Source organism: Pectinophora gossypiella, chromosome 20, assembly GCF_024362695.1.
Source record: "Pectinophora gossypiella chromosome 20, ilPecGoss1.1, whole genome shotgun sequence".
NCBI lineage: Eukaryota > Metazoa > Arthropoda > Insecta > Lepidoptera > Gelechiidae > Pectinophora > Pectinophora gossypiella.
Window position 1 is genome coordinate 4,915,820 of NC_065423.1, and position 22,023 is coordinate 4,937,842.

At 36.8% G+C, this 22,023-nt stretch overlaps 2 protein-coding genes across 4 annotated transcripts in view; one reads left to right on the top strand and one right to left on the bottom strand.

The window, feature by feature from the left end:
- Positions 1-22,023, top strand: part of LOC126376112 (flotillin-2) — a 313,335-nt gene that overhangs the window by 170,598 nt on the left and 120,714 nt on the right. The window lies entirely within an intron of this gene.
- Positions 5,713-21,369, bottom strand: LOC126376102 (glucose dehydrogenase [FAD, quinone]). Of its 2 annotated transcripts, XM_050023265.1 has the most exons (4): positions 21,250-21,369; positions 9,293-9,669; positions 7,852-8,099; positions 5,713-7,630 (listed from the first exon to the last, which is right to left on the bottom strand). In XM_050023265.1, exons 2-4 carry the CDS (start codon positions 9,634-9,636, stop codon positions 6,246-6,248), a joined length of 1,977 nt encoding a protein of 658 aa, XP_049879222.1. In that variant the 5' UTR covers positions 9,637-9,669; positions 21,250-21,369; the 3' UTR covers positions 5,713-6,245. The 2 variants fall into 2 exon arrangements, with proteins under 2 accessions (XP_049879222.1, XP_049879223.1); XM_050023266.1 differs by lacking the exon at positions 21,250-21,369 and having other exon boundaries at positions 9,293-10,097.

Here is a 22,023-nt window from a genome sequence, read left to right on the forward strand (position 1 = left end):
TTATTATGGTCCTAAGATTATGATCCTCAATTATTGTTTGGACTTCGTATGATACTTTTTCTCTAGGCGTTGATTCTATAATTCTCTAGTATCCTTCGATGTTTCTTAAGGCATCGATCGATTTTATCATCTTATACTGATTCGATTAGTCTTTCAGTGTGGTAACACCTTTAAGCGGGCATTCGCAAGGCAATTGAGGCGCATACATAGCATTACATAGCGGCTATTGCATTGTCGAGTGTATACTTTTCCTAATAAATCACAAAGTCGAAATTACAATGACAGAATCGCAAATAAATTACATTTGTCACAACAACAGTCACGTAAAAAAATATTCTTAGAGACCATTCATTCAATGTTTAAGCTGGTATTTATTAATTGAAAGATTGAATTAGAATGATAGAAATTACAAACGCTTCTACCTTTCAAAGTATACCTTTATATCTTTTAAATTATTTTATTTTCTCGGAGAGGATTTAAATAATAGAAAAAAAAAACATATTTTTCTTCATTACTTTCAAATTTCGCGCGAAACAGTTGGGTACGTGACATTTCGTCCAGTGACGTCACACGAAGCTTAAACATGGCCGCCAGTGTTTAAGGTCTTGTAATACACAGATAAATTATAAAATAATAAAATAAAATGATTTTAATTAAAAAAAAACTTTAGGATAATTGTCGTTATTTCATATTTTATTGTTACAGTTGTGAAGTAGTCAAATTACAGAAGTTACAGCTTATAAGCAAATAGGAGTTATATGTCTTGTTGATGAGTTTTATGCATGGTATTATGTCACTTTCTCATTAGTATATTTCAGTATTAGTTCTTATAAGCTATACTTACATGTATAATTAAATTAATAATAATATCAAAAGCCATGTGACCCTGATATTAAAATAAATTAGTATAATTGTATATTAATAATTTAAATTTCAACAATAATATCATTTGCACATTTTAATTTGTATATTGATATGCTAATGTGTTACGGTCAACAGTCAAGATGTTTGTGCTAATTTAAATATTACTTTTAAAAAGGATTGGTAGTTAAGTTAATTGGTTTAAAGTGCAAGATAAGAATATAGTATTTCATTAAATAAATACAAAAAAATATTCTTTATTGCACCACAACATGGCAATAAATGAATTAAAAAGAAAAAACGGGACTGTACCTACACCCGATTTAAATCAAAACAAAATCGGTGTCTTATCACGTTAGTATTAGAGGGCAAGCAGAAGTGTATTTCCTGTGTGTCTAATAAAGTATTTGTTATGTTATATACTTACTCCTCGCCACCTATGTCTAAGTCCACATTCACGATTACATGCACAAGGAAAACCATAGAGTTATCATTGTGCATACATAAACTCATGTCCATAAATCCTGGGGTACGTATACTCACAAGTCCAGAAAGCAGCTTTTCTTCTTCTGGGTTGTGAGGCGGATTACCAACTTCATTCACCCTGGTGTTTCCTCCTTGTATCCTTGTATTTATTATTGAACCGCCAAAGGCCCCTGACATGACTCGTGTAACGACTACGTACACACATTAATAAGTAGTAACCGACACTAGGAGCTTAACGAGCACAAAGAACGCAATCCCTGTCTGTTTTTACGACATGTTTAGGAACATAACTTCATCTGAACTGAACGTGTTCTGTTTTTCATACCTTCTTCTTATGTTTTTTTTTAGTCGAGGATAGAATGTACCTATTATTTGCATCTAGTAGTACTGAAAGCTCGAAGAGATGTGAGTACTTAGATAGTTCATTTTGGATGTACCTTTGACTACCCCAATTGTGAGCTTTTATGTTATGTTAGTTACTATATCTACTATATAATTATGTTACTTAGGTATAAACTATAAACCAGACTTGTTGTTAAATAACTATTGTGGTTCCCCTGCTGAGATCTTCACGTTTATTACTGTATTTTGTAACTAGTGGTCGGAGGAGTTTTTATGCACATTTAGAAGCTAGTTCTTACATTATAGGAAGTATTATGTTATGCCTACTTTGAAGACATGAGTGTGGCTATGAAAACGGCGGTTTAGTCCGCTCATGCATTTGAGGACGTAATAAATATTTTTTTATAGACCGAGAGTTCCAGAGCCACAAGGCACAAGTAAAGCACTTGCAGTAACACTTGATTTCGAGAAAAGGCAGTTAGTGCTCTGCCCTTGCGCTTCGCTTTGCTCGTCTTGGCGGGGGCACTACCGTGCCCCTAGATATCGAATCGTCGATATAATGACATGTGACAGGTGTCGGTGTTAGGTTCCATCTCTCATCGCTTAATGCTGTTGAGGACATAACCTACACCATGTATGACGACCGGTTGCCATACAACCATAAAGTTGAAGTTGAAGTTTAACCTACACCATGCCGGAAACACCAAGAGGTTGAAAAGTGCTGCAGAACTTCCAGCAGGGTTCTTAACTTAAGCCACTTACCACCTCTATCCGCTTTTGCTCCACCTAACAATTCGCTGTTTCTTTTGCTCCACATTTATATCGCTTTATAAAAATGTGCAAAGTAATAAAATATGTCTTTTTTTAAACTGCCTACATTTTGACCTGGATTGTTGCAAAATTTTGAAAAAACTAGTTTAAGATTTCAGAGTTGTTATAGTTCACGCTCTAGATATTGATTAATAAAGTCTTTATACTCGTAGGGTAACTCTGCTTGTAGGGTAACAAGGTTAACAAGTGTTAATACTTAATTTTGTTTAGATCAGCTGAAGGCAATTTCAGCTCTTATTTTTTGTCTCACTTGTCACTTAATTACTTGTATAAATAAGAAATCAGATTACGCTCTTTTTGCTGATTCATTTCTCCACTCCGAGTTACTCATACTGAAAACCTTCACGTAACATCTCTAAAATGTATGCAAACTTAAATTATTACAAAATGGTTGGCAAATAACACTGCATTATGTACTCGCACCTACTTACCTATTTCGTGTGTAACACTTCCGATTGCCCTCAGGAAGTGACTGAAGGTCATCGGTTATATTATTATGATGGGTCGTTCAACTGGACAGTGTAGTATTGTACGAATGAAGAGGCCTTTTTTGCGTGACTTGCTTTTTATGTGTGACTACTTAGACTATGGAGTTTATACTACACATGTATAACGTCGTCTGATAGTGAATCCGGTCAAGTAGTTAATGCCATCTGCTGCAAAACTACAATAAGTCACGTCATAAAAAAACTGATAGTGAAAATCACGACAGCAATTCCTAAAATTCACAGCTGTCAATCATACGTCCCTTTCCTTTTCGGCGGATAAGAAAATGACAGGTATAACTTAAAGTAAAATTAGGCAGGAATCATGGCCGATATGTAATTAATTTTACACCTGCAGTCCCCGTGGACCGAGCCACAACTAATAAGAAGACAACTTTCCAACTTTGATACGAAATCCTTTAGGCGGATGTGATGATCCGTGTGGTATGCTTAACTTTTTTTATGTTTAAATTAATTTTAAGTCGTTGTTCCCGGGTATTAGCCGTAAAAATACCTCCACCCAACCGCAGTTGAGTATGCTCCATACCCCCTCCGGTTGATTGAGGGGAGGCCTGTGCCCAGGAGTGGGACGTGTATAGGCTGTTTATGATATGATGAATTAAGTTTAGTCATTTTACTTTTTCAACTGAATTAACGGCTTAAGGGTTTGGATATTTTGGATGAAATTTTGATTTGGATAAAGCTTCCGCTTCCCTTTCGTCCAGCCAACTAGTTAATGTTATCTCTGACAAATCTACAATCTTCTTTTCTCGTGTGGGTTCAAAGGTGGATTACCAACCTTATCAACCCAATCATCAATCTACAATGAGTTACGTCAAAAAAAAAAGGATAAACACACAGAATACTTTTCTGAGACAGACGCTGTAATGTGTTGTCTGTGCACGATGTAACCAAAGTCTACGTAGACAAGTCGCGAACGCAATGATATTTATAAAACAAGTTGTTAAAGTCGTAACTATTTGTAGTCGCACTTACTTATAATACTTTAAAATAACGGTACCAGTATTATTGGCGTTGCACAACCTGCCTCTTAAGGCAGTGATAAACGATGATTATGCGTAATATGATCATCATTGTCCGCTGCAATGCATTCGATATTATGCAACAGAACTGTCGATACTAAATTTGATTGTTTGAGAAATTGTAGAGTATTAACTTACATAAATGGGGCTTAAAGGAGTCGCTATACTGTGAATGTGGTAACCCGGATCAAACCTTATCTCACATAGTGAACGAATGCCCTCTGCACCGGTTCCTAGGTGCACGGATGCAGCAGAGACTTAGTTAAGGGAGCTTAATCTGGACATATGATCCACGTGGGATATTTACGGAATAATAATAATTAAAAATGCAATTTGATGCTTATGATATTAGACATAGAAATATTCCTTCCTGGGAAGTGGTCCAACCACGGTCCCACCAGTTGGTCTACGGGGTTCAATAAGGGTCGAGGTCTAATTCATGTCGGTGTGGATAACGTGTGCGGGTTAGAGGCATTTGACTTAGTATGTTCTGTTTATAGTATTATTTATTATATCGAGGTGATTCCTTACTTATCTGTACAAGTGGTATCGCTTAGGGATTCAATCAACATCACCCCTAATGAATATTCGGGTGTTCTGAATCGCCTTATTTCAGTATTGCATAGATGCGAATGTTGGTCAATCCCGTAGCCACACAGTAAAACTGAGAAAAAAAAGATTAAGCAATTCATCTAAAAAAGCAATTTAAGTGCATATGAAAGTAAGTGCGCAATGCAATGAAATGTCAAATAGCAATATTGCTTTTTTAGGCGAATTGCTTTAATGTGGCTTTTTAACCATCTTAATCTCTTCATGAAATGGCCAACAAGATACAAATTACAACTGATCAATAAAACCGAAAGCGCCATCTATGTTAGCAGTGAAGAATCATGTCTGCAGTATGTTTTTTATAAAGTACGTGTGTACGATTGCATGTAGTCCTCCCTACTTCTCGTTGTCAAGTTACTGTTACGATATGTCGCGGACAGATGGCGTTTAACAACTTTCACCTATGCTCTCATGCGCAGACGCGCGTTTTAAATTTATATTCTGGAGAAGTATCAGTAATGTTTAGTAATTCCAGATGGTGAGCATTACGAATACGGAAGTTTAGTTATGTTTAATACATACGATTATACGTAATTTATATTGGTGATAACTCCATCTAATTTTATTTTAAGTTATACCTGTCATTTTCTTATCCGCCGAAAAGGAAAGGGACAAATGATTGACAGCTGTTAATTTCAAAAAGAATGAGTGAATGAATAAACAAAAAGGTATCTCGCTGGCATGCAAACCATTTGATCATTGCAGTCTGATCACCAGATTTGAAAGTTTTTGATTTGAGAATGAAGGAATTGACTTGATTTGAAACTACGTATAGGTTGATCCATGCTTCGAAAGGCACGTTAGGCCGTATATCCCCGTTATTACTTACTGATGTAAGTACAACTTTGGCGATTCAGTAATAATCCAGACACCAGGGTTGCTGAGCTTGGTCATCCATCTCACAACCCACACGATAGAAGAAAAATACCATTTATATCTATCTATTATATTTTGCAAACTAAGTATTGTCACTTCTTAAAAGTTTAGGTTTGCTATTTGTATGAATGTTAGATATTTATACTATATTTAAGTTAGTAAATCAATAAAAGCACAAATTATTTTTATAAAATATGTTTATATACATTTATACACAAAAATACAATTAACCCCGTATCACATTATATACAATTTTCTGTCATTACATTATTATACCTAACTGTCACACACACTTATCGACCAGAGATTTTGTCTGATACGAATATATTTGTCATTACATACTCTACTAGGGTGGACCATTCGCCTAATCACCTCACACAACAACCAACCCATATGAGTTGAGATTACACTACGTCGTTTTTGAGACTAGAAGTAACGGTAATGACTTCTATACTATTAAGAGTTTTTACTATTCTATAAACAAACACATCTTTCGTATAAAGCGAATAGGCAGAGACACAAACCGACGTACGTTGTGCAATCATCTTGCTCAATCTTACCCGTATTGAAAGTAAAAAAGGCAAAATGGTAGCATACAAGCCGACTGTTCTCAACGTATTATACTTCACTTCATACTTATTCTTTGATTTCATTTTGGTATTCTACTAAAACTACATTATGGCTTAAAATTGCACTAGCCGCCCTTTCACCGTCATCTTTCAACCTTGCAGAGTAGATTATGTCTGTTTGTTTTTAATAAGCGATTCAACTCATCCATTGGAGAACACTTAAGCGTCCTGCGCCGGCGTTTAAGTTTTGGTTTCGGCTTCTTCATCCAGTCTTCTTTTATCATGTCTGCTCCTTTCTCAGCAATCATTATGACTGGAGCGTTTATGTTCCCGTTCGTTATCGTAGGCATTATACTCGCGTCTATGACACGCAACCCTTCTATACCGTACACTCGAAGTCTAGGGTCAAGTACCGCCATTGGATCACTCGTTGGTCCCATTTTAGCCGTACAAGATACATGATAAATGGTCATTGTGTACTGACGAATGAGACAGTCCCAGTAGTCGTCGGTGTACAGAGGAAGATGTTTACAGTTAGGTAGAGGCTTGTCATGGTATCTTGCACCAAAGCGCTTCATAGCTTTAGTCTCGGCAACAGCTACGGCAGCTTTCACTCCTTCCCTCAAAACTCCGACATCATCAGGATGTGTCAAGTAATTATGGACCATTATGGGATAGTCTAAAGGATTCTTTGAACGCAGTTTTACAAAACCTCTACTTTTGGGTCGTAACATCATAGGGAATATACCGAAAACGTCAGTGTTACTGATTTCACTAAATACTTCATTATAAAACTCATCGGTCAGTCCATGGGCTCTTTTTACTTGAGTGCCGCCATCTGACGGTGTTGACGCCGACGTCATCATAAATTCGATATCAGGCCAGTCGTCAGAAGCATTGGCATATTTCGTGTTGATAAAAGCGACCACTTCCAAACCAATACTGGATGTCAAAGGCCCGTCTTCGCTTACAGCGTATCGCAGAGCAGAATTTATGTTAACAAGTCTATTCATGACTAAACTAACTGGATAATCTACGCGGAACACCAGCCCACCGATGGCGATGTGATCTTGCAGATTTCTTCCGACGCCAGGAGAATCGTGTATGACGTCAATGCCGACTTCCTTCAAATGTTTCGCTGGTCCGACTCCAGAGAGCATAAGCAATTGTGGGGAGGCAATTGCACCGGCAGATAGTATGACTTCTCTCTTCGCGTATACGACATTTTTCTCACCACCTCTGAGGAATTCCACCCCATAAGCTCTCTTGCCGTCTTTGTCTATCAGGACTTTGGTGGCGTGCGAGAAAAGAGAAACGTGCAAATTTTGTCGGAGCCTGACAGGACGAAGGAAGGCTTTAGCGACGGAACATCTGGTACCACGTCTCATGGTGAATTGGTACCAGCCGTAGCCGGTCTGCTTCTCACCATTGACATCCAGAATGTCATAGCCCATCTCTTCGCCAGCTTGAATGAAAGCGGCGCCGATAGGTGTGTTGTACGGAGCGTCTTGTACGGTCAAGTAGCCACCTGAAATTTAATATTAGATACATTTATTTTACATCCTACGATATGAGGTATAAGTACAGACTTAATTAGAAGATAAATTCAGATGATAAAATATCGTTCCCATTATTATGTTTATCGTTACATCATGAGCAATACATTACAAAGTTCGGTAATCGTTTAATTTAATACCTATGTCTTGTTTTATCGGTATATAACAGTAACAAAAATTTAAAATAATTTACCAGTCGCATGATATTTGTTTTTGGCCAAGTAAGGGTTCCGCTGGTCCATAGATTTCTTGAAGTAAGGCAGAACATCGTCGTACCCCCAACCGGGGTTCCCGAAGGACTCCCACTGGTCAAAGTCTCGCTTGTTCCCCCTGATGTAGAGCATGGTATTGAGAACTGACGACCCTCCGAGGACCTTTCCTTTCGTCCAACTGCAGCGCTTGTCAATCATCGCTTGGCAAGCCGAGTCTTGGGGCTGGGTGCTGGAAAATTCAAAATTGGAATTTAATATAAAAAATATTATTATAAAGCGAGTGTAAGTGGTGGAATCTAGAAGACGAATACTTATAAGTACCGCGTAAGTAATATAAACCAGTGAGTATGTAGGAAGATTTTAAAGAAAATGGAAGGAAGCGAAAGAGGTGTATCAGGATCGTTGCCTGCCCTAATGTATAACCGACAGAGGAATTATTTCCTTTCAAACACGACCGACCATTATATAGCCGATATGCTGATCGCCTATCACCTACGGTTCATTTTAATAATTTTAAGACATCTTGCTTGCTTATGGCTCAGCCCACAATTTTATACGTGGTTTGACATATTTCTGTATTTAGAAGAATATTCTTTCATCATACATCACATTATGCGACAATAAATGAAAATATAACGACCTATGCCTAATAAATAACAGTCACTAGGCTTCAAATAACTTTTGACCCTAGTATCCCATGTGCATGTGAAATAGGCTTTAATGACTTTGTCGTAAATTTCGATGAATACAAAATTTAACTGCAGTTCGTGTGTTGCAAATATTGATGCAAGAACATATTGATTCGTATGCAAATGCGACTGCACAACTGCAATTATAATAAACGTATTCGTCTTAAAGTTTTCAAGTTATAATACTGTCCATATTCGGAACTTACAAGGATCAGGTTGATGTTTTCGGTTGACATTTAAACATTTTTTTATGTTTGCACATAATTGGGTCGTATACTAGGTTCAAGATAAATTATGAAATTCTGATTACTAAATAAAGATTAATCTAAAAGTAACGAAAAACATTTTCTTTTTTCTATATAACTTATTTATGAATTTTAATCAAGAAAAGCGTAATAATAAATACGACATTTTATCACGTTTTTCTATGACGTCACAGTGTGCTTTTTCATACAAATTCCATAGTAATTTTGTGTTTTGACGTTTAGTAAAAAGCAACTGATTTGACTAGTCGGATACTAGGCTATTATCTATGTAAAGTATAAAGTCTCTGGCTTAAGTCTAAAAGCAGCTTACTTTACATACATAACACACAGGCCTCCATTCAATCAACCGGAGGGGGTATGGAGCATACTCCTGCACGCTTAACCGTCGTGGGTTGATGGAGGTGTTTGGGCTAGTAGGCAAGGACCAACGGCCAGCTTATGTTTATTGTTTTTATTGAATTGCTTACCGATATTTCCAATCCAGTTTACTCTTGTGAAGATACAGCGACAACAATGGAACATCACTTATATCCGTTTCATGTCCACCAGCTTCTAACAGCAGAACGTTCCATCCTTCGATCTCTGACAGTCTATTAGCAAGCACCCCTCCGGCTGAACCTCCACCAACGATAACAAAGTCGTATTCTTCTCTCAAATACTTCTGGTTGAAGGGTCTGCTCTCTGGGTCGAGGAGTTCGTAGTTGAAGTACGCCATGGCTGCCAACATGGCGGGGATGAAAGTCAGTTTGCTGATCCCTGCGATGGTGAGCGCGGACTTGGTGGCCGCGGTGACCGCGGTTACGATTCCCATGGTGGTCGGTGGTCAGACTCGCATGGTCAGCTCCTGAAATTGAGAAAAGAATGATTGAGTTGAAGTGTCGAATTGACATTGTATTTTTATTCGTGTAGTGTGTTTTTTTTGGTCATGAAGTTTATAAATTGTTTGTTTCATATAAAATTTACAAGGTGTCGTAATCGGTTATTGTTATATTACTCACGATTAAATTATACATATTTACTACTAGCAGACTGAAACATTAAGAGTCAGTATGTCACATGATTATAATATATTTTATATAATATAGATCATGTGTGAATTGCCTATCCTTGTACTTTTCTGAGCTTATAACGAAATATATACCAAAATTTATTAGTAAGTAATACTGTTAGGAACTAGACTCTATAACACGACTAATAGGTACGTATACGGACTATGGACCTAATTTAAACTGCATTTACTATTAGATTAGTACCTAGCGCTAAATCTCTACGTTTAAATACTTAAATATAATACAATGCCATTATATATACCACTAAAAATAACATATAGTATAATATACCATTCCATATAAGATATAATACATATACAATTTTTTTGGTTATTGGTCTCGTTTCCTTGACATTTAAGATTATTTCCGCCTTTTAAATTAAAGGATACATTTTCCTAAACCAAACAATGCACATATACAATTCATGGAAAGGAACATATGTGCAATAATATAGAACTATGTCTAAATAAGTATGCATGGAAAGTGCAATCCTCTTGTACTGTGTGTTTATATAAGGTGACGTAACAGTTCATTGTGACATCGTTCTAGCATCCAGTCGGTGCGGTGATGATCTGATGACAGAGTTATTATCACGGCCTTACGAAGTTCTCAAGCTTCTTATGAAAATATGCGAAGGTTATGTATTAGGGCATGATATGAAATTCGTACTCGAATAATTATTGCATCGTCCGAAATGAATTAAAATTGATTTAAAATTCGAAGTTATAATTGGGTTTTTAAATTTCTGATTAAGATAAAGCGGCAGTATTGCAGTATAATTACTCAATACCTTAACACGTTCAATTCCACACGGCCCACAGGTGAGCCAAGAGAAAATACTCATTCATTTAACTCTCTTCTAACAGTTTTACGTGAAATCGCTGCATTGTAGCCTGTAAGTCGTGTTTTAATCGAAACCTTCTATTGGTTCACGGGTAACCCCCGCTGAATGGGTCAGTACAGGTTGGCTCACCCGTGTCCCCCATTGCATGAATGAAATAACCAACGTTTTTGCGTGGCGTTGAACGTGTTAAGGTTTACTGTTTAGCCACTATAGTGTACGGCGGCCACTCACGTTTTTCTCTATTTTGCGTTCTTTGTGCTTATTAAAGTAGGTATATTATGTATGTTATCTTTAAGTTGTTTTGTGACGAAACTATGATACTTTAAATTAATTATGTTTTTACATTTTTCTTTTTGCCAGACCCAGCAAAAGAACATAAATAAATAAATAGTAATGGGTCAAATTAGAATCGTTAGAAAACACTTATAGAAAGTCAAGATTTTTTTTTAGTTCTATCGTACAATGCTTTACAGCCAGGCAGAATGATGTGCATAGAAAGGTCACACCATCACAGTACTTACCTACTGAAGTGTATACAAATGACAGATATAACTTAAAATAAAAGTAGATTAAGAGAGAGAATTAGCACCGTTAAGTGCAATTTTCCATTGAAAAAGTATATTATAATTAAAAAAATAATTTAAGAAAAACACGAGAAAAATATATTAATTCTGTGACGGAAAATTCCACTTGATATTAGTTCAGAATCATGAGCTGCATCATTCCCCTCAGTATTCGGTACGGTGTCACTAACACCCTGTACTTTCAAGGACAGAACGTCTAATGACGTTCCGATTCCAAGGTGTCATACTACCTATTATGAACCATCAATGACCCATAGCCTCTGTCCGTGAAAGTTAAAGCTTGTGATCGTAGGTATGCCAATGGTAACTGGGTCCCAAACAACTACAAAGATCCGTCATCACCAGCATAATACTGGTACCGTCGCGATATAAGTAAGTAATTATAATGACTCATCCGTTCAATGACTATGGGAATTGGGTTATTCTTACGATCACATACGATAGTACATTGTATCGGCTGCAAATCACAGAATTATAACGCGCCGTGGTATGAGAATCCTCACACAATAGGCCAGTTTCCAACTAGTCGAATCAGTTACTGTTTACTAAACGTCAAAACACGAAATTACTACGGAATTTGTATGAAAAAGCACACTGTGACGTCACGGAAAAACGTGATAAAAGTGCGGACTTATTATTACGTTTTTCTTGATTAAAATTCATACCTAAATAAGTTTTTTCTTTAGTTATCAGAATTTCATAATTTTCTTTGTCCTATGAAACTACACAATTGAACGTTCGTTATCTAAGCTTGCTGTCGACTATTACGGTACTTTTGTCCTTTATAATTGTATCTTTTGTACATTTTTACATTTACAAACACCAACTTGCAGACACTTTTTACACCTATAAGTACCAAGTCCTAAGATGGATATCGTGAACTGTATTGTGATAGGTGATCAATCCATCTTCGAACCTTGGCCTGAAGAGGTAGGCAGGGAGGTAGGGGTGTATAGCTTGATCACCCACTGAGGGGGCGACACTATTGCCACAAATCCTAGAAACCACGTGATATTAATTATCCATGATCGAAACAAAATTTCAAACTCATAACGTCGAATTCAGTTATTTGGAGTCCGAGCCGGAATCAAGTATCATCATACTTCTCTGAATAGTATTACATATTTAAGGATTTACAGTTGAGTTCAGGGGGTTAAAATGGCCACACTGAAGCAATTTGATTGCTTCGATGTGGTCTTTTTAACCACCAGTCGATTATAGCGGTTGATATATTATATGGAAAAACAATATCAATTCTTCTTTGCGAGTCGATGGCGATCGAAGCTAAATTTTTGCTGACCAATAATTGGCCACGCTTACGGCATTGTCAGTGGCTTCGTACAGGTCTTCAATAGTGCAGGTGTTAGGGCACTTAGGACAGCACAAAAGGTGAGCCATAGTTTGTGGTGATACTCCACACTCGTAATCATCGCAACCATCAACCAGGTATCCCCACCTGCAGAGATTATCCTTGCAGCGGCCAACCTGTGTCCGGAGCCTATTTAAAGACTTCCATGTGGGCCACGCTAGATTAATATCAATTTAACGCATTGGCTTAAAGGTCGAGCAACCAGGCCTTTAAAAAAAATATTTCGGTAAATTTTACATCCATATTAGCTAAACGAAACATAAAACAAAAGAAAAGAAAGAGGTACTTCAAAACTAGAATACACCATAATGGCACACGCTTAATGCTGATGGGTCCAGTGCTTTATAAAGCTGCTGTCCCACCTGTCAGTTATTACAACCAGGATGCTGTTAGTGCTGGCACGCACTCTGCGGTGCGTCTCGACGCACAGTTTGCGGAGTATGGCATGATAGCCATATTTAAATAAAAAAAAAATCATCTTGTTTGAAAAAAAAAACAATCTTTGGTAGTTTAATGACAAGTCTGGGAACATAAGCAGCTGATCGAGTTCTATGTTTTTATGGTTTCCAGTCCAGTATACAAGTTACATATGTATCTAACGAAATAATAAGATAAATCTTACGAGACTAGGAAATCAGCGCACAGCTTTCACTGCAGGCTGGTAGGCACTACGGTAGAGCGCACAGCGCATGCGCGTGTATTGTATGAATAGGTATTGTGTGACCTTAGCACGCGAACTAAAGAATATCGGCGCAGGTTATGTAACGATTGTCATAATTATTAGCTCGTGAAGGTTTATTAAAGCAAACTTTACCGCGTAATGGTTAAGCATTCCGATTTTCGATTGTTAATAGTTCGAATTTTTTTAAATTTAGTTCTTATTTTCAAATTTCATGAACAGTATGGTATTTGCAACTGATTCGAAATGGAGTTATTGCGTTGCTTATCAGTTGCTACTACATTTAGGGCTTCTCTTTGCTTACCATCAGGGCTATTTGACATTTATGTGCATCGCGCACTTACTTTTATATGCGCAAATGTCAAATTACAATATTGCTTTCTTAGATGAAGGCCAAATCAACATACTTGGCCATTATAAAAAAAAAAACAAAAATTAAAGCTAATTTTTCCTTTATCGTAGTTATTAAGTACTTACTTAACACGAAACTTGATGAGTGGCTCAAACGTCAGAGCCAACATAGCGTGCCTCTGGTTTATGTAGTAGGAAGAGAACTTTCCAAGTAAAATGGTTTTTAGGAAAACCAGTGTTTACAACAATCTAGAAGTACTTAAATTACATTTTGTTCCATAAAGTAGTTAACATAGCAGCAGATAAAAATATATGTACGCATTTAGTTAGGTATATAAAACTATACCTTGAGGTATATTTTTAAGTTGTTATAAATCGCTGTCTTGTAATATGAAACATTTTACGTTGATTCGCTACTTTCGAATATAATATTAAGAAATATATCATCATAATAAATAAGGGTTAAGAAATAAAATTTTGGTCCATGCCTCAACTAGTGGTCGACAAATTGCACAAGAAAAAATTAAAATGTGCGACAAAAAATGCAATGTTACGAGTTACAAAGTAACAATGCTACTGCTCTCGTTACACTAGACAAAAAAATATAAAACTTTCAGACGATATTGAATAACGAATGGTATTCGACATTCGCTTGCGGAGTTTTGGGGCCTTATTTTTGAATCGCTCGCCTCGCGTTCTAAATGCTAGTTTCCAACTAGTCAAATCAGTTACTTTTTATTAAACGTCAAAATACGAAATTACTATGAAATTTGTATGAAAAAGCAACCTGTGACGTCATAGAAAAACGTGGCAAAATAGAGTTACATATTAGAGGTATTTCATTTTTCTTTATTAAAATTTATAAATAAGTTAGATAGAAAAAAGAAAATGTCTTTATTTAGTTATCAGAATTTCATAATTTATTGACCTAGGAGACTATCCAAAAAATAATATTTTCGCACGTGAGTTGAAGGCGTACGATTCGATTTATAAGCGCGCTATTTTTTTTTTACTACTTCATTATTTTATTCGGCTACATGTGGGAATTTTGCAATATCCTGTTGCAACTAAGCTTCAAGTTAACTAAGGTACCTGCATGCCAAATTTCAAGCGTCTAACTTAAGCGGTTTAGATTTTTCATACAAAAGGATTTTCCCGCCAATTCCCGTTCCCGAGGGAATTCCGGGAATTCCTTTCTTAGTGCACCTCTACGGTACCTAAGCTACGTCCCTTCCAAATTTCAAGTGCCTACGTTTAGCCGTTTAGGCTGTGCGTTGATATGTCAGTCAGTCAGTTTCTCCTTTTATATATTTAGATAGATTAGGGGACGCCACAGTAACAATACAAACACAGCAATCATAACCTAATTAAAGTAAGACGACGTCAAGAAAGCAACTTTGTAATTTACTAAACTTACTTCATAAACGGTCATTATTAATGTACATTGGAGTAAGAATAATTAGAAAATTGTTGGGAGATGAGTGGCTTTCCTATGACTAGTTCGTGGTATACCATTAAAACATATTTACGTATTACGTATTAAAGGGTAATTAAAACAGTAATTGTGTTGCGTAACATCTGTCAAGTTATTCAGTTGACCTGGATATAGCAGCAGATGTTTTGTATGATAATAATGAGAGTCAATCATAGGTGTTGCTGGCAACACAAGTGTAAACATTTATAAATAATAATATTTTTACAATATTCACCAACCCGCATTGGAGCAGCGTGGTGGAGTATGCTCCATGCCCCCTCCGGTTGATTGAGGGGAGGCCTGTGCCCAGCAGTGGGACGTATATAGGCTGTTTACGTTTATGTTTTACATGGCAATATTGTATCGAATAATGACAGGCTTAAAAGGCTACTAGGCCAGAGCCGTTAAACCTTTTCCAAAAAAAATAATAATTGAATGGCGGACGCCTCCCGCGAAAGTGTATTTTACCAATTATAAAACAAAATGAAATAGTGACTAGGAACAAATTGGTGTTTTGCACTTGGAAGTAGAACCCTCGACCTCTCACCATCTACTACAACTACAGTCTATACACACCAAGAGCCAAACAATAGGTATGTATCAGTTCAGTTCTATGCTCAAACATATATCTCCTTGAATTCGAAAACAAATTCGACAATCATTGGTTTACAATTTTTCAGCCTGTAGTCTACCTTTCTCTTTGCTTTTCGGGGATTGAAAGATATAAAATATAATTAGGATTAGGATTATGATCCTTCATCAATGTATTTAGGACTTTTCGAAAATATACGAAAGATCACGCAACGATCTTCTTTGACACACCTCTTTCGTAACATTCAACTTAACCTAAAGTTGTTATGTGCTCTTGACCTGTCTTGCCCTAGATTTTATATAGAAACCAGAGGAACCAAAGCTCTTTACTGAATGGTTGCCAGTTCTGTCCTCCAAATGACACCTGCCTTGTTGCACTTTGAATTTTATACCTATCCTATTTACCCGGCGGCGAAGCAAAAAGGAGGGTTATGTGTTTGACCGCTATGTATGTATGTGGGTCCAATCTATCCTAAGAGTTTGTTTATGTTTAACACGTCAAACCACCACGGCTATCTCTTAAACGTCACTTTCGATCACGAAGAATGTCAAAAGATTTTTTCCTGTTTCATACTTTTCAGAGATTTTTCCCTGATCGGGTTTTAGATTCTAAACTTTTATTTTTTTTATGTACGTTATGTACCTATCAATTAATCTCTGGTGTGGGTTGTGAGACCAAATATCGATCTTGTCTACCCTGGTGTCAGATTCCAAAGGCTCCTGACAAGACTCATGTAATGACTACATACTTAGGTACCTAAGTAAAGTAGCCGAGACGGACTGCTTAACGTGCCCTTTGAAGCACAGATCATCTTCCTTTCTGACAATCGGATGATCAGTCTGTGATATCCTACCCCATCTTGGAAAGTGATTTTTGTGGTAAGTCTTCACCGTGATTCGAACGTAGGACCTTGGGATCGTGAGCCCAACGCTCGTAAAAAAAAAGAAACATCGTAAAAAGTAGCCTATTAGGAAATAGTGAAGTGGGTCGTAGTTCCGAGGATAGTGTGACGAAATTGTACCTAGACCCGGATTGCGAACGGTGAACACTAAACCAGTTTGTCGCAAACGCCATTCTGTCATAGCCTTTAATGGGAAATTAAGTATTGATCTAGGCCAGAGTCGCGTACTGGAAATGGCTTATTTATTTATGTACCTAATCCAAAATAGCCATGTTCTGAGAACGCGTGACTTACAAATTACATCGTAGGGTCAGGGGATAGGATCTCGGCTCGGGCACTAAACCACTGAATTCGACTTCATAAGTTTGAATTCATGTTTTACGATCCCGACGACCCGATTACTCTAGCCATAGAGGCGGCCAAACACTCGCGAAAAAGCCCGCAACACCAAACACTTCAGAACTTACAGTCCAGAGACTTTTTGTAATTATTTCTTTTTATTTTGGTGCAATAAAGTGTATTTGTATTGTATTGTATTGTAACCCCGATACCGTCATTACCCTCTGTCGCGAAATCATATTTTGGTGCATACGATTTGCATTATTAGGCCCACTGATAGGCATATCTTACAAAATACGCGCGGTTCGGTCAAGGACCCGAATTCTTTCAATATACGCTTTCAACATATCTTAATAATGTTGTTCTAAGGTCAAAATCAAATTTCTTCATTTCAACTGGTGTGGTATTTTACTGAAATGATTTAAAGGTTGTATTAGGTAACTCTAGTAGATATACAAGTCGAGTATATTTTATGATGCATATTCATTTAATTACCTGTAAATTTGCTTATAGGTTAGTCAATAACCTAAAAAATGCCCGGAATTATGTTTATAAAGCAAAGATAACTTATACCATTTCATATAGTAAGTTTTTTCATCTGTCAATGTGGTGATAGTGGTTGGCACTGCAAGTTCAATCGAACCTAACTAAATAAATATAAATAACCTATTTACGTCTTACTACTGAGTATACACAGGCTGGCCCTCTAACCCAGAGAGGATGTTTGGGAATAGGCAAATACAGCACCCTGCTCCATTCTGGATTGGTAAAAGAGTTGGTTGAACGATCAAAGTAGTATCTATACTAATGTTATATAGAGAAAAGATTTGTATTTTCGTTTGGATTGAATAAACTCAAAAACTACTGGACTGTTATCAACCATTAGAATGCTACATTATCCCTAAGTGACATTGGCTATATTTATTACTAGAAAAAAAGGGTATCCGCTAAAATTTACTCATAAAATAAATAATCGTTTACCTGTGCCATGCCGGTAACGAGCCGCTATATGTCATACTCATCATAAACTCACGTCTATTTCCCATCGGGGTAAGCAGAGACTATGGAATTCCATTTGCTTCGATCCTGATACACTTCTTTTGCTTTCTCCACATTCATCAATCGTTTCATACGTGCACGCCAGTTCAGAGTAGATCGTACTGACACTTTTCTAAGGATATCTCCAATTTGGTCAATTTACGTCCTTCTAGGTCTTCCTCTTTCAACCCTACAACCAACCTTCGCTTTATATACTGCTTTCGTAATCCAATTATCCTTTATCCGCTTACGTGTCCAAACCAACATAACATTTCCATCTCAATCTTAGTCACTATATCGTCTTTTACACATCTATCTCTTATCACACTGTTTCTCACTTATCACTCAATATTATATTCATACATACATACATACTTAAACTCACGCCTATTTCCCACCGGGGTAAGCAGAGACTATAGAATTCCATTTGCTTCGATCCTGACACTTCTCTTGCTTCCTCCACATTCATCAATCGCTTCATACACGCACGCCGGTTCAGAGTAGATCATATTGAACCTTTTCTAAGGACATCTCCAATTTGGTCATCGTAAGTCCTTCTCGGTCTTCGGTATTATATTAATATATTTGCATTAATTAATTCCGAATGCCAACCACTTTCATTTGTATCAACTGTTTGAAACAGCTATATTAAAGTTATGAAGGTCACGTTGGTTAATTTTCCATACGACCAGTAATTATGGGTGCAATATAATATTGAACACAAAATTCGAAAAGATTATAATTTTTTATTTAATTATTTCATTATTATATATCTTTTTATTATCTTTTTTGCTTTCCTTGTTTTTATTTTCATTTTAGCTTTTAATAAGAATGAATAACGACGATTAATAAGACGAATTTATTAATAACTAGCTGACCCGACAGACTTCGTCCTGTCAAAAAGATTTGTAATGTGGCAGTTTTTGTGCCTACGTATTTTAAAAAATTCTCCTGAACAGAACCGTCACCCTGGTGATAGGGCGTTGTGAATAAAAAATAATTAAATAAAACATATATAAGGATTTAAAAGTAAGTAATCGCTTTATTGTTAATCACGTGAATCATAATTATTATTATTATCATTGTAGTGCTTTTTGGTATACGATGTTTTTTGTTTGATTACCTGGCGCATAGATAAACAAATCTGATGGTTTTCCAACACGGGAACAGGCAACATACAATTGACCATGTGAGAAACATGGGTTTTCTAGATTAATACCACAAACACTTAATGATTGCCCCTGGGACTTGTTTATAGTCATAGCAAAAGCAAGCCGCACTGGAAACTGTAGTCGTTTAAACTCAAATGGCACATCAGTCGGAATCATTGGGATGCGCGGTATGAGAACATCTTCTCCTTTATACGTACTTTCCTTTGAGTATAGTTGCTTAATATTAACGCTGCAATGACTCATCGGTATATCGCTTATTCTAGGCCTATATAATAAGTTTTCAATTTGCAACGTCATAGATAGGTCGCATCCACCGATGAGGTGGGGTACAGTCATAAGCAATATTATGTACCCACTTTAGAACCCTGTCGCACTATCATACTTGACATTTAATGAGACTTACGGTTTAATTTGTCATTTTCAAGCAATTGCAAACGTTGACAGGCTTCTCTGTAGGATCCACACAATTTACCATCAAGGGTTCGTAACTGTTGGAATGATGTTGGGCCACGTACATTGACTAATAGCAGTCGTAAATAAAAACATTCATCATTGCTTGGATGTACTGAATAAATCCGGCCAATCGCATCGGTGGAATATACATCTTTATATCCTGGAACTGGTTTTCCTTGTTTCCGTCGTATAAATCTCCTTGAGGATTGATTCCAGGTATAATATTTTAGCATTTCAGAATATAGCTATGTTTGTGCGAAATCATCGTTTTGGCATGTCTCAAAAAAACTGGTTAATGTAGTAGATCGTGGCTGAGCAGCTCTTTGTACTGCGTTCTGTGCTGTAAAATACACTCTTTGTCCATTTTCTAAATGCACAGCTAAGTGAACAACAGAAGGGTGTCTCTCATGAATAGGAAAAGAAAATATTCGCCAAACTGCTTCATTACTACTGACATAACGGCCCATTTGGTATTGGGTAACTTCATCATTGGAATTCTCTGCACCAATTCCAATCACAGCCATATCACTCCCTTTGGTTACATATTTGCAAATGTATTTAATAGATTTCACTGAATGGCAAGATTCAACGTTGATGTGTGCTTTGAATGTCTTTGATAAAATGGGTGAATATGGAACAATCCAACGATTATCTATTTCAATATCTTACTCAACAGTGAGTGCTTGTAATTTAATATGAACTTTATACCATAGCAATAAAGCTCAAATTGACTACGTTCATTTGTATGGGAAAAAGAAAAGGGCTATTTTTAGGGTTTTTCCAGCAATAATTCTAATTTTTCTCGCTGTAAAAACCATCCTTGAACTTCAACGAACATTTTAAAAAAAGATTTGACCAAATTGGTCCAGGCGTTGTTGAGTTATGCGCTTACCAACACATTTTGCGATTCATTTTTATATTATAGATATCGTAGAAGGAAAGATAGGAAGGGAAAGACTAAGAAGAGCTTACACGGAACAAATAAAACAGAAGGCGAATGAGGAAGTCAAGGAACTGGCTTTTGGTAGACAAGAGTGGATATATAATGATACACCGACAAGAGCGTGGCTCTTAAATCAATGTAAAATGTGGTGTTGATAATTTTGGAAAAGTAATAATGTATTCTATGTTGTTAAAGTTTCTTGTTGTATTTGCGCAATTTTACACGCATGTTACGATGTTTAGTGATGTTAAGACGGTTTTGTTACAAAAGTTTCTAATACCGATAACATTAATTAATAGATTTTTTATTCATACGTAAGTATTTTGATCATGTACCTACATATTGTAGTTATAGCACAGTTAAGTTTTTATTTACTAACTTTGAAGTTGAGTCTATAAAAAACCTTAGTTTATTTACACAAACTTACCATCAAGAGCTTTTAGTCACCTTATCAACTCTATTTTCAGAAAGGTAAGGAATGAAATATCTGGCTAGTAATTTCATAACAAGTTATTAAAAAAGATCGATATCACTAAGCTCCATTTCCCAACGAACCATAGCCCTCTACCAAGCTTATTTACACCTCAATTCCGCTCGAATGCGCATACGCACAAATAAGCACTTGCGCCCTATTACCTGGACAAACGAAACGCCTCCACAATCACAGTTACAAAATCACTGTTATCACAACACTTGTCACCGATCACTCGAATTTAGTGTGTTGGGGTACAATGATCGAACGCGCGCCCGCGCCGGTATTCCTTAGACTACTGCGCCGGAGTCGGTGGCGCAGACGCGTTGTGCAACAGAACGGTCAATGTTAATGGGTTTGTGGTGATGCTCATTTGTCAAATGGACAATGGTGAGCGTATGTTGCTGGGGTTCGGTTGTGGTGACCACGATTTCGACATGGATGGCAAAGATTTTGAAAGAGATGGAAAAACGGATGTCGGGGGTTTTAAATATGTGCTAAGATATCATGGTATAATTTTCACAATTTTTATCGTGGTTGATTTGCCGGTATATAACATTAAATCCCATGGACCACTATGGAATCTTATGGAGATTTTTCTGAAAAGAAATAATTGCGGGTTGGAAGGGGTCACACAGGCAGTCGCTTGTGTAAAAAACCGAACCTGTCTTTCTTCAGGTTAGGTAAGCGGGATAATTCGAGGGAGATGATGATGATGGAAGATAGGCAAGCATATGAGCACTATCTCACCTGATAGTAAGACATACCTACTGCCTAGATTGTACTTATCGGGAAACAGATTCGCGGCAGAATAATCCATACCTTAGCCGTTCGCATAATAAGAAATGCGGAAGCGAAACGCTTTGTACGAGCTGGTGGGATATTAACGACGTAAATGTTGGGGTAGGAGCTGTACCTAAATAAAATTTATTTCAATT